General features: G+C 37.0%; 1 protein-coding gene across 1 annotated transcript in view; it reads right to left on the bottom strand.

Annotated features, from left to right (window-relative positions):
* The window catches only part of LOC140160205 (adhesion G protein-coupled receptor B1-like), a 48,095-nt gene that overhangs the window by 20,179 nt on the left and 13,773 nt on the right, over positions 1 to 14,143 (bottom strand). Inside the window, exon 7 of the mRNA XM_072183485.1 lies at positions 13,275 to 13,373. Within this exon, the coding sequence (XP_072039586.1) occupies positions 13,275 to 13,373 (99 nt within the window). The remainder of the gene's footprint in view (positions 1 to 13,274; positions 13,374 to 14,143) is intronic.

Here is a 14,143-nt window from a genome sequence, read left to right as displayed (position 1 = left end):
GAATATTCGCAATGTTATTGCGAATATTCGCAATAATTATTGCGAATATTCGCAATGATTATTGAGTATAAAACTATCGACAGTAGATAGCTGGTGCAAAGTGTGAACATAAAACTATCTAGAGTAGATAATGTGTGAGTAAAAACCTTTCTAAAGTAGATAGCAAAGTGTGAATAAAACTATCAACAGTAGATATCAGGTTATGAGTATAACAGTAGGCCTATATATAGCAGATATCAGTGTGTGGGAATAAAAGTATCTTCAGTAGATAGTAGGTGTGATTATTAAACTATCTAGAGTAGATAGCAAAGTGTGAGTATAAAAGTATATTCAGAAGATAGCAGGGTATGAGTGTAAAACGAGCTAAAGTAGATGGCAGGGTGTGCGTATAAAAGAATCTTAAGTAGATGACAAGGTGTCCGTGTAAATATATCTACAGTAGACAGCAAAGCATGAGTATAAAAATATGTAGAGTAGATAGCAGGGTGTGAGTACAAAACGTTCTAAAGTAGATTTCAAAGAGTGAATAAAACTCCCAACAAGTAAAAATCGGGGTGTGAGTATTTATAGTAGATATTAGAGTTTGAGAATAAAAGTATCTTCAGTAGTAGGCTGTGAGTATAAAAGTATCTTCAGTAGATTAGAGGACGTAATTATAAAACTATCTAGAGTAGATAGCAAAGTTTGAGTATTAATGTATCTTCAGTAGATAGCAGGGTATGAGTGTAAAACGAGCTAAAGTAGATGACAGGGTATGCGTATTAAAGAATCTGATGTAGATGACATATCTAGAGTAGATATCAGGGTTTGAGAATAAAAGTATCTTCAGTAGATTGCAACATGCAAGTATAAAACTATCTTCAGTAGGTAATAAAGTGTGAGTATCAAACTATCTATAAAGTTATAGAACCGTGACGCCGAAGCATGAAACACCGATTGCATTAATAAGTAGGCCTACATAATCAAACTGGTGGTGTGATTATTGCGAATATTCGCAATAATTATTGCGAATATTCGCAATGTTATTGCGAATATTCGCAATGTTATTGCGAATATTCGCAATAATTATTGCGAATATTCGCAATAATTATTGAGTATAAAACTATCGACAGTAGATAGCTGGTGCAAAATGTGAACATAAAACTATCTACAGTAGATAGTGTGTGAGTAAAAAACCTTTCTAAAGTAGATAGCAAAGTATGAATAAAACTATCAACAGTAGATATCAGGTTATGAGTATGACAGTAGGCCTATATATAGCAGATACCAGTGTGTGGGAATAAAAGTATCTTCAGTAGATAGGAGAGTGTGATATAAAACTATCTACAGTAACAGTAGATAGCAAAGTGTGAGTATAAAAGTATATTCAGATAGTAGGGTATGAGTGTAAAACGAGCTAAAGTAGATGGCAGGGTGTGCGTATAAAAGAATCTTAAGTAGATGATAAGGTGTCAGTGTATATATATCCACAGTAGACAGCAAAGCGTAAGTATAAAAATATGTAGAGTAGATAGCAGGGTGTGAGTACAAAACGTTCCAAAGTAGATTTCAAAGGGTGAATAAAAACTCCCAAGTAAAAATCGGGGTGTGAGTATTTATAGTAGATATTAGAGTTTGAGAATAAAAGTATCTTCAGTAGTAGGCTGTGAGTATAAAAGTATCTTCAGTAGATTGGAGGGCGTAATTATAAAACTATCTAGAGTAGATAGCAAAGTTTGAGTATGAATGTATCTTCAGTAGATAGCAGGGTATGAGTGTAAAACGAGCTAAAGTAGATGGCAGGGTATGCGTATCAAAGAATCTGATGTAGATGACATATCTAGAGTAGATATCAGGGTTTGAGAATAAAAGTATCTTCAGTAGATTGCAACATGCAAGTATAAAACTATCTTCAGTAGATAACAAAGTGTGAGTATAAAGCTATCTATGAAGTTATAGAAACATTTGCAAAGTATCAATGAGAAGCTCTGTCTTTCTGTCTTTTCAATATATATCTCATGATCATAGCACCTAAAATAAACAAGAGGAGTCTTTCAAAAAGACACAGTTCACGGATCAGGTGTATAGTAATTTGTTCTAACTTTTCATTTTAATATCTAACCTACTCTGCACTGATCTTACAATAAATTAGTGATTTGACGCATAATGATACCTACATCCTGACTCTAGCTTATATAACTCTCCATCCAGCAAGAAACTCATTGAAATAGAAACTTTCAAATCACTTACACTATCATAGGCCTATTGAAATTCAATAAATATACCATACAGATAATAACCTTGGCCCAATAATTATTAGGGATCCAATTATGATAAGCAAACACCACTGGGTAGATAACAGGAACTAGATTTTGTCAGTTGGAAGGAATTGAGTAAATCGCCTGTATCAAAATAGTAGTGTATTTTTCATGCAGTAATATGCTCAGCCTTATCACAAAATAAACAATAGCATTGACATTACCCACTAATCAGTAAAGCCTATTATAATCATGTGATGGCTCAATCCAATAGTGAACATGCTTAGAAAAAAGCAAAAAAATAGTCTTGGCTGCCATTGTCTCAATACAAGATAAGATGTGCTAAAAAGTCCTTATCATGTGGGGCAGGATTAGATAAAGCCGGATACAAACCTGGGTATGAGACATTAGGAATTATTTCCTAGCCTCTTAACCACAGGGTTGTTGGGCTACAATAGCTATTTAACACACAGTGTATATAAGGGATAAACTGTGCATATGAGATATGGGTTCAAGTGGGGAAAATGTTCACTCCGTGAACAAAAAGCGCCAAATAATTGGGCGCCAAATCCAAAAGTTGGTGACCACCATGTGAGATCCCTTGTTATAAGCTTTTATTGATATAAGTATCATCCTCACAGCAACTACAATAAAAGAGCGCCCCATTGGGAGCCAAATCAAAAAATGTGATATGATCAAGGTGAATGAGTCACATGTCGGCAATTTTCAATTAGAAGTTTTATTTTTACATCATCTTCTGGCAGTTTATGAATGCTACATTTTGGTGCAAACCCCATCAAAATCAGACATCTGGTTACTGAGTTATGAACAATTTACCAATGGCTGAAAATATAAAACAAATGAATTGGAACACTGTTTTTGCCAATATCTCAAAAACAATATTAACGACATCCGACTCATTCACCTTGATTATGTCACAAATTGGTGACCATCATGTCATCTCTTGCCCACCGTGACAACCCTTAACCCACCCTAAGACCCTTAAAGCAACCACACCCCTTGACCCACCATGGCAACCCGTTGATGTTGTCCCGGGATGTTGTCCAGGGAAAGAAAAGCAACTAGATGTCACAGCTGTGTTTGAGCAAACACGAATATATATGCCCGTGGCCCCCCTATGCTCACAAACGAAAACTTGGTGACCATCATGTAAAAGCCCTTGTTAAAAGCTTTAATTGATATCAGAATCATCCTCATAGCTCTTAGAATAAAAAAAACGCCAAATTGGGCGCCAATTCCAAAATTGGTAACCATCATGTGAAAGCCCTTGTTATTAACTTTAATTGATATAAGTATCATCCTCATAGCACCTAAAATTAAAAAGCACCCAATTGGGCGTCAAATCCAACAGTTGGTGACCACCATGTGGAAGCCCTTGTTATAAACTTTAATCGATATAAGTATCATCCTCATAGCACCTAAAATAAAAAAGCGCCCAATTGGGCGTCAAATCCAACAATAGGTGACCACCATGTGGAAGCCCTTGTTATAAACTTTAATTGATATAAGTATCATCCTCATAGCACCTAAAATAAAAAAGCGCCCAATTGGGCGCAAAATCCAACAGTTAGTGACCACCATGTGAAAGCCCTTGTTATAAACTTTAATCGATATAAGAATCATCCTCATAGCACCTAAAATAAAAAAGCGCCCAATTGGGCGTTAAATCCAACAGTTGGTGACCACCATGTGGAAGCCCTTGTTATAAACTTTAATTGATATAAGTATCATCCTCATAGCACCTAAAATAAAAAAGCGCCCAATTGGGCGCCAAATCTAACAATTGGTGACCACCATTTGGAAGCCCTTGTTATAAACTTTAATTGATATAAGTATCATCCTCATAGCACCTGTGGTTTTAAAAGCGCCCAATTGGGCGCCAAAACCAAAAGTTGGTAACCATCATGTTGAAGCCCTTTTTATAAGCTTTAATTGATATAAGTATCATCCTCATAGCACGTAAAATAAAAAAACCGCCCAATAGGGCGCCAAATCTAAAAACTGGTGACCACCCCTTGCTCACCCCCCTTACAAACCTTGACAACCCTTTACCCTCCTAACACCCATTAACCAACCACACCCCATGTCCCACAATGACAACCTTTTGAGGTGGTCCAAGGCACCAATATCAAAATGCCTACACATTCCCTTTTAAGGGAGTTTTGTCAAGTGATCAATTTCCTTGACGTACGATTCAGGCCGTTATCATTGTAAACCCATGTAGCTAACGAAATGCTACCTATTGCGTTACACTGTGTTAATAGGTCGTACCTATTTTGCCTTTTAAAGCCTTTGAACTTTGACCTTTGGGGTTGCAGCTACCATAGGATACATCTGGGGCCATGGGCCATCATTGTACCAAGTATGAACCCTGAGGGCGCTGTAGATCTTGAGCTAGAGCTGTTTGAAATTTTACACATATTGGTCCCTGTAGCCCATGACCTTTGACCTCTGGCGTCGGGGCTACCCCAGGAAATTTATAGGGGTCATGGGCCATCATTATTCCAAGTATGGGCCCCGAGCCTACTTTAGATATTGTGCAAAGTTATTGCGAATATTCGCAATAACATTGCGAATATTCGCAATAATTATTGCGAATATTCGCAATAACATTGCGAATATTCGCAATAACATTGCGAATATTCGCAATAACATTGCGAATATTCGCAATAATTATTGCGAATATTCGCAATAATTATTGCGAATATTCGCAATATGTATGGGTGGCCGATAGCAACAAAACACGTCTAAATTATACGCCGGATCAAGACTCAATCTTGGACGTCCAAAATTTCGCGGCAGACATAAATCGACGAATCACAGTGTCAGAAATCTACTGTAGATAGTTTTATACTCACACTTTGCTATCTACTGTAAATTCTTTTATACTCCCACCATGCAATCTACTGTAGCTCCTTTTATACTCACACCCCGCTATCTATAATGTTATACTCACACTTTCCGATCTACTGAAGTTACTTTTGTAGTAACACTCTGGTATCTACTGAAAATTGTTTTTATACTCACACCTGATATCTACAGTAGATAGTTTTTATTCGCATCCTGCTATCTATTGTAATTTTATACTCACTTAAGTAGAGATTAAAGTGCGACAGGGTCGGAAATCTACTGTAGATAGTTTTATACTCACACTTTGCTATCTACTGTAGATTCTTTTATACTCACACCATGCAATCTACTGTAGCTCCTTTTATACTCACGCAAAATGCCATCTTTTGCACTATACTGTGTTAATAGGTCGAACGTCTTTGCTATTGACGTACGTTCAAATCCGTCATCATTGCAAATACAGGTAGCTACCAAAATGCTATATTTTACACTACAATGCGTTAATAGGTTCAACGTACGACTCGTATTTGATATTGACGTACGTTCCAATCCGTTATCATTGCAAATACAGGTAGCTAGCCAAATGCCACCTTTTGCACTACACTGTGTAAATAGGTCGAACGTTTTTTGCCTTTTAAAGCCTGTGAACTTTGACCTCTGGGGTTGCAGCTACCATAGGATACATCTGGGGCCATGGGCCAACATTTTACCAAGTATGAACCCTGAGGGCGCTGTGGTTCTTGAGCTAGAGCTGTTTGAAATTTTACACATATTGGTCCCTGTAGCCCATGACCTTTGACCTCTGCCGTCGGGGCTACCCCAGGAAATTTCTAGGGGTCATGGGCCATCATTATACCAAGTATGGGCCCCGAGCCTACTTTAAATATTGTGCAAAGTTATTGCGAATATTCGCAATAACATTGCGAATATTCGCAATAACATTGCGAATATTCGCAATAACATGCGAATATTCGCAATAATTATTGCGAATATTCGCAATAATTATTGCGAATATTCGCAATAATGTATGGGTGGCCGATAGCAACAAAACACGTCTAAAATTATACGCCTGATCAAGATGCAATCTTGGACGTCCAAAAATTTCGCGGCAGACATAAATCGACGAATCACAGTGTCAGAAATCTACTGTAGATAGTTTTATACTCACACTTTGCTATCTACTGTAGATTCTTTTATACTCCCACCATGCAATCTACTGTAGCTCCTTTTATACTCACACCCCGCTACCTATAATGTTAATTGTTATACTCACACTTTCCTATCTACTGAAGTTACTTTTGAAGTAACACCCTGGTATCTACTGAAAATTGTTTTTATACTCACACCTGATATCTACAGTAGATAGTTTTTATTCGCATCCTGCTATCTATTGTAATTTATACTCACTTAAGTAGAGATTAAAGTGCGACAGGGTCGGAAATCTACTGTAGATAGTTTTATGCTCACACTTTGCTATCTACTGTAGATTCTTTTATACTCACACCATGCAATCTACTGTAGCTCCTTTTATACTCACGCAAAATGCCATCTTTTGCACTATACTGTGTTAATAGGTCGAACGTCTTTGCTATTGACGTACGTTCAAATCCGTCATCATTGCAAATACAGGTAGCTACCAAAATGCCATCTTTTACACTACAGTGCGTTAATAGGTTCAACGTACGACTCGTATTTGCTATTGACGTACGTTCCAATCCGTTATCATTGCAAATACAGGTAGCTAGCCAAATGCCACCTTTTGCACTACACTGTGTAAATAGGTCGAACGTTTTTTGCCTTTTAAAGCCTTTGAACTTTGACCTCTGGGGTTGCAGCTACCATAGGATACATCTGGGGCCATGGGCCAACATTTTACCAAGTATGAACCCTGAGGGCGCTGTGGTTCTTGAGCTAGAGCTGTTTGAAATTTTACACATATTGGTCCCTGTAGCCCATGACCTTTGACCTCTGCCGTCAGGGCTACCCCAGGAAATTTCTAGGGTCATGGGCCATCATTATACCAAGTATGGGCCCCGAGCCTACTTTAGATATTGTGCAAAGTTATTGCGAATATTCGCAATAACATTGCGAATATTCGCAATAACATTGCGAATATTCGCAATATTATGCGAATATTCGCAATAATTATTGCGAATATTCGCAATAATTATTGCGAATATTCGCAATAATGTATGGGTGGCCGATAGCAACAAAACACGTCTAAAATTATACGCCTGATCAAGATGCAATCTTGGACGTCCAAAAATTTCGCGGCAGACATAAATCTACGAATCACAGTGTCAGAAATCTACTGTAGATAGTTTTATACTCACACTTTGCTATCTACTGTAGATTCTTTTATACTCCCACCATGCAATCTACTGTAGCTCCTTTTATACTCACACCCCGCTATCTATAATGTTATACTCACACTTTCCGATCTACTGAAGTTACTTTTGTAGTAACACTCTGGTATCTACTGAAAATTGTTTTTATACTCACACCTGATATCTACAGTAGATAGTTTTTATTCGCATCCTGCTATCTATTGTGATTTTATACTCACTTAAGTAGAGATTAAAGTGCGACAGGGTCGGAAATCTACTGTAGATAGTTTTATACTCACACTTTGCTATCTACTGTAGATTCTTTTATACTCACACCATGCAATCTACTGTAGCTCCTTTTATACTCACGCAAAATGCCATCTTTTGCACTATACTGTGTTAATAGGTCGAACGTCTTTGCTATTGACGTACGTTCAAATCCGTCATCATTGCAAATACAGGTAGCTACCAAAATGCCATCTTTTACACTACAGTGCGTTAATAGGTTCAACGTACGACTCGTATTTGCTATTGACGTACGTTCCAATCCGTTATCATTGCAAATACATGTAGCTAGCCAAATGCCACCTTTTGCACTACACTGTGTAAATAGGTCGAACGTTTTTTGCCTTTTAAAGCCTTTGAACTTTGACCTCTGGGGTTGCAGCTACCATAGGATACATCTGGGGCCATGGGCCAACATTTTACCAAGTATGAACCCTGAGGGCGCTGTGGTTCTTGAGCTAGAGCTGTTTGAAATTTTACACATATTGGTCCCTGTAGCCCATGACCTTTGACCTCTGCCGTCAGGGCTACCCCAGGAAATTTCTAGGGGTCATGGGCCATCATTATACCAAGTATGGGCCCCGAGCCTACTTTAGATATTGTGCAAAGTTATTGCGAATATTCGCAATAACATTGCGAATATTCGCAATAATTATTGCGAATATTCGCAATAACATTGCGAATATTCGCAATAACATTGCGAATATTCGCAATAATTATTGCGAATATTCGCAATAATTATTGCGAATATTCGCAATAATGTATGGGTGGCCGATAGCAACAAAACACGTCTAAAATTATACGCCTGATCAAGATGCAATCTTGGACGTCCAAAAATTTCGCGGCAGACATAAATCGACGAATCACAGTGTCAGAAATCTACTGTAGATAGTTTTATACTCACACTTTGCTGTCTACTGTAGATTCTTTTATACTCCCACCATGCAATCTACTGTAGCTCCTTTTATACTCACACCCCGCTATCTATAATGTTATACTCACACTTTCCGATCTACTGAAGTTACTTTTGTAGTAACACTCTGGTATCTACTGAAAATTGTTTTTATACTCACACCTGATATCTACAGTAGATAGTTTTTATTCGCATCCTGCTATCTATTGTAATTTTATACTCACTTAAGTAGAGATTAAAGTGCGACAGGGTCGGAAATCTACTGTAGATAGTTTTATACTCACACTTTGCTATCTACTGTAGATTCTTTTATACTCACACCATGCAATCTACTGTAGCTCCTTTTATACTCACGCAAAATGCCATCTTTTGCACTATACTGTGTTAATAGGTCGAACGTCTTTGCTATTGACGTACGTTCAAATCCGTCATCATTGCAAATACAGGTAGCTACCAAAATGCCATCTTTTACACTACAGTGCGTTAATAGGTTCAACGTACGACTCGTATTTGCTATTGACGTACGTTCCAATCCGTTATCATTGCAAATACAGGTAGGTAGCTAGCCAAATGCCACCTTTTGCACTACACTGTGTAAATAGGTCGAACGTTTTTTGCCTTTTAAAGCCTTTGAACTTTGACCTCTGGGGTTGCAGCTACCATAAGATACATCTGGGGCCATGGGCCAACATTTTACCAAGTATGCACCCTGAGGGCGCTGTGGTTCTTGAGCTAGAGCTGTTTGAAATTTTACACATATGGCCCCCTGTAGCCCATGACCTTTGACCTTTGGGGTCGGGGGTACCCCAGGATGTATCTAGGGGTCATGGGCCATCATTATACCAAGTATGGGCCCCGAGCCTACTTTAGATATTGTGCAAAGTTATTGCGAATATTCGCAATAACATTGCGAATATTCGCAATAATTATTGCGAATATTCGCAATAACATTGCGAATATTCGCAATAACATTGCGAATATTCGCAATAACATTGCGAATATTCGCAATAATGGCCACCAATATTGGCCACCCATACATTATTGCGAATATTCGCAATAATTATTGCGAATATTCGCAATGTTATTGCAAATCATTACCTAGTTATTGCGAATATTCGTAATGTTATTGCGAATATTCGCAATAACTTTGCGAATATTCGCAATGATTTTGCAAATATTTCAATAGCTTTTCTCAAGATCTAAAGTAGGCTTGGGGTCCATACGTGGTATAATGATGACCCATGACCCCTAGAAATTTCCTGGGGTAGCCCCGACCCCAGAGGTTAAAGGTTATGGGCTACAGGGACCAATATGTGTAAAATTTCAAACAGCTCTAGCTCAAGAACTACAGCGCCCTCAGGGTTCATACTGGGTAAAATGTTGCCCCATGGCCCCAGATGTATCCTATGGTAGCCGCAACCCCAGAGGTCAAAGTTCACAGGTTTAAAAGGCAAAAAACGTTCGACCTATTTACACAGTGTAGTGCAAAAGGTGGCATTTGGCTAGCTACCTGTATGTGCAATGATAACGGATTGGAACGTACGTCATTAGTAAATACGTTCGACCTATGAACGCAGTGTCGGGCGCAGTGTAGTGCAAAAGTCAGTGCAAAAGATGGTATTTTGGTAGCTACCTGTATTGCAATGATGACGGATTTGAACGTACGTCAATAGCAAATACGTCTGACCTATTAACACAGTGCAGTGCAAAGATGGCATTTTGGTAGCTACCTTTATTTGCAATGATAACGGATTGGAACGTACGTCAAGAGCAAATACGTTAGACCTATTGACACAGTGTAGTACTGGTAGCTATCTATATTAGCAAAGATAAAGGCTTAGAACGTACGTCTTGATATAAAACTTATATAAAATTCCCTTAAAAGGGGAATGTGTACGCATTTTGCTTTTCTTTCTTGGCGTCCAATTGGGCGCTTTTTTATTTGAGGTGCTATGACCTTGAGATATAAGAAATGAAAGCTTATAACAAGGGCTTCCACATCGTGGTAATCAAGTTTTTGTTTGAAGGCAGGGCAAGAGGGGGGGGGGGAGATAACGGATATTATATTCGTGTTTGCCTAAACACAACAGTGCTTTCTCGTTATCTTTCTTTTTTTCTTTCACATCCTGCTATCTGATGTAGATAAATTTATAGTTATTAGTTTTATACTTCACCCTGATATCTACTGTAGATTATTTTTATTAACATCCTGCTATCTGATTTACTCAGACCACACTATCTATAATTTTATACTCTCACTTTGCTATCTACTGAAGACATTTTTGTAGTTACACCCTGGTATCTACTGAAAATGGTTTTCATACTCACACCCTGATATCTGCTGTTGATAGTCTTTATTCACTCTTTACTATCTACTTTGGAAGTTTTACTCTCACAAGCCTGCTATCTACTGGAGATAGTTTATACTCACACTTTGCTATCTACTGTAGATAATTGTATTATCATACACTGATATCTACTGAAGATAGCCTAATTTAATCTCACACTCTGATATCTAGGCCTACTATAGATACTTTCATACGGTTGATAGTTTTATTCAAACTTCGCTTATACTCACAGCCTGCTATCTACTGAAGATACTTTTATTTTCAAACTCTAATATCTACTATAAATACTCACACCCCGATTTTTACTTGTTGGTAGTTTTATTCGCCCTTTGAAATCTACTTTAGAACGTTTTGTACTCATACCCTGCTATCTACTCTACATATTTTTATACGCACGCTTTGCTGTCTACTGTAGATATATTTACACTAACACCTTGTCATCTACTTAAGATTCTTTTATATACGCACACCCTGCCATCTACTTTAGCTCGTTTTACACTCATACCCTGCTATCTTCTGAATATACTTTTATACTCACACTTTGCTATCTACTCTAGATAGTTTTATAATCACACCTACTATCTACTGAAGATACTTTTATTCCCACACACTGATATCTGCTATATATAGGCCTACTGTCATACTTATAACCTGATATCTACTGTTGATAGTTTTATTCATACTTTGCTATCTACTTTAGAAAGGTTTTTACTCACACACTATCTACTCTAGATAGTGGTATGTTCACACTTTGCACCAGCTATCTACTGTCGATAGTTTTATACTCAATAATTATTGCGAATATTCGCAATAATATTGCGAATATTCGCAATAATTATTGCGAATATTCGCAATAATTATTGCGAATATTCGCAATAACATTGCGAATATTCGCAATAACATTGCGAATATTCGCAATAACATTGCGAATATTCGCAATAATATTGCGAATATTCGCAATAATTATTGCGAATATTCGCAATAATTATTGCGAATATTCGCAATAACATAGCGAATATTCGCAATAACATTGCGAATATTCGCAATAATATTGCGCATATTCGCAATAACATTGCGAATATTCGCAATAATTATTGCGAATATTCGCAATAATTATTGCGAATATTCGCAATAATCACACCACCAGTTTGATTATGTAGGCCTACTTATTAATGCAATCGGTGTTTCATGCTTCGGCGTCACGGTTCTATAACTTTATAGATAGTTTGATACTCACACTTTATTACCTACTGAAGATAGTTTTATACTTGCATGTTGCAATCTACTGAAGATACTTTTATTCTCAAACCCTGATATCTACTCTAGATATGTCATCTACATCAGATTCTTTAATACGCATACCCTGTCATCTACTTTAGCTCGTTTTACACTCATACCCTGCTATCTACTGAAGATACATTTATACTCAAACTTTGCTATCTACTCTAGATAGTTTTATAATTACGCCCTCTAATCTACTGAAGATACTTTTATACTCACAGCCAACTACTGAAGATACTTTTATTCTCAAACTCTAATATCTACTATAAATCCTCCCCCTCCGTTTTTTACTTGTAGGGAGTTTTATTCACCCTTTGAAATCTACTTTAGAACGTTTTGTACTCACACCCTGCTATCTACTCTACATATTTTTATACTCATGCTTTGCTGTCTACTGTAGATATATTTACACAGACACCTTGTCATCTACTTAAGATTCTTTTATACGCACACCCTGCCATCTACTTTAGCTCGTTTTACACTCATACCCTGCTATCTTCTGAATATACTTTTATACTCACACTTTGCTATCTACTCTAGATAGTTTTATAATCACACCTACTATCTACTGAAGATACTTTTATTCCCACACATTGATATCTGCTATATATAGGCCTACTGTCATACTTATAACCTGATATCTACTGTTGATAGTTTTATTCATACTTTGCTATCTACTTTAGAAAGGTTTTTACTCACACACTATCTACTCTAGATAGTGGTATGTTCACACTTTGCACCAGCTATCTACTGTCGATAGTTTTATACTCAATAATTATTGCGAATATTCGCAATAATTATTGCGAATATTCGCAATAATTATTGCGAATATTCGTAATGTTATTGCGAATATTCGCAATAACATTGGTTATATTCGCAATAATTATTGCGAATATTCGCAATAACATTGCGAATATTCGCAATAACATTGCGAATATTCGCAATAATATTTCTAATTTTTTTTTTTTTTTTTTTTTTTTTTGGCACTAATATGCTTCCGTAATAGACTTACCTACTGTCACTTCGATATCAAATGTTGTTCGTTCAACAGCAACTTTGAACTTTCCTACGTTTTCCATTTCTGTGTATGATGGATGCTGGAAGAACACCCCTACACACACAAATAATACAAACATAACAAGTAGGCTATAGGTATACATAAAAAAGTGTATTTGAAATAGCTATTATTTTAATTGATGCAGCTGTAGGCCTAGACATATTTAACAATTACTGCTGCACGGATTATATATGTATTCTACCTGCTCGGAGAAGCATAGGGGGAAATATCTTTTCTGTATTTTCTTTATTGATTACAAAGGCAACACATTGCTGTTGTTTTTCTTTAAAACATTATTTTATTATTTGCTAACTCCAAGGTGTACGTTCTTCGAAATTGTTATGAAAAACACCAATGATGGTATCATGACCGTCTAGTGTTCAAAAAAGATGGTCCAAAGAGTCATGATTGTGATACTTTATCACCGTTTGACCACTTTTTTTTAAAGCCTCCACGGAAATGTTACAACAATGCAACTTAAAATTAAAAATAATTTTGGTGCTGCTTTTGTCTGTTTAAAAATCCCAGAATTCGTCTATTGTACGGTTCCGCCATGATGCAAGGAGAGCATGACATGAAAAGAAGAATTACAAAACTCTACGCAATGTTATATGGCTAGTTCAATTCCCAATGGGTGAATAGTTCCGACGTTTGCACTCTGCCACCCAATGAAAATTGATATTTGAATTCTTCTACTCGCTCGCTATGAAATGATCAATGTAATTTTTTCCCAAAGCTCACTACCATTCGCAAGATGCTGTGAACTACCAAATCTCAACAGTTTAAAATAGTTGAATCGTTGAATGATTATATTGAAATCGAGT

The sequence above is a fragment of the Amphiura filiformis genome, chromosome 1 (assembly GCF_039555335.1).
Source record: "Amphiura filiformis chromosome 1, Afil_fr2py, whole genome shotgun sequence".
NCBI lineage: Eukaryota > Metazoa > Echinodermata > Ophiuroidea > Amphilepidida > Amphiuridae > Amphiura > Amphiura filiformis.
This window is presented reverse-complemented; position numbering and strand designations above follow the sequence as displayed.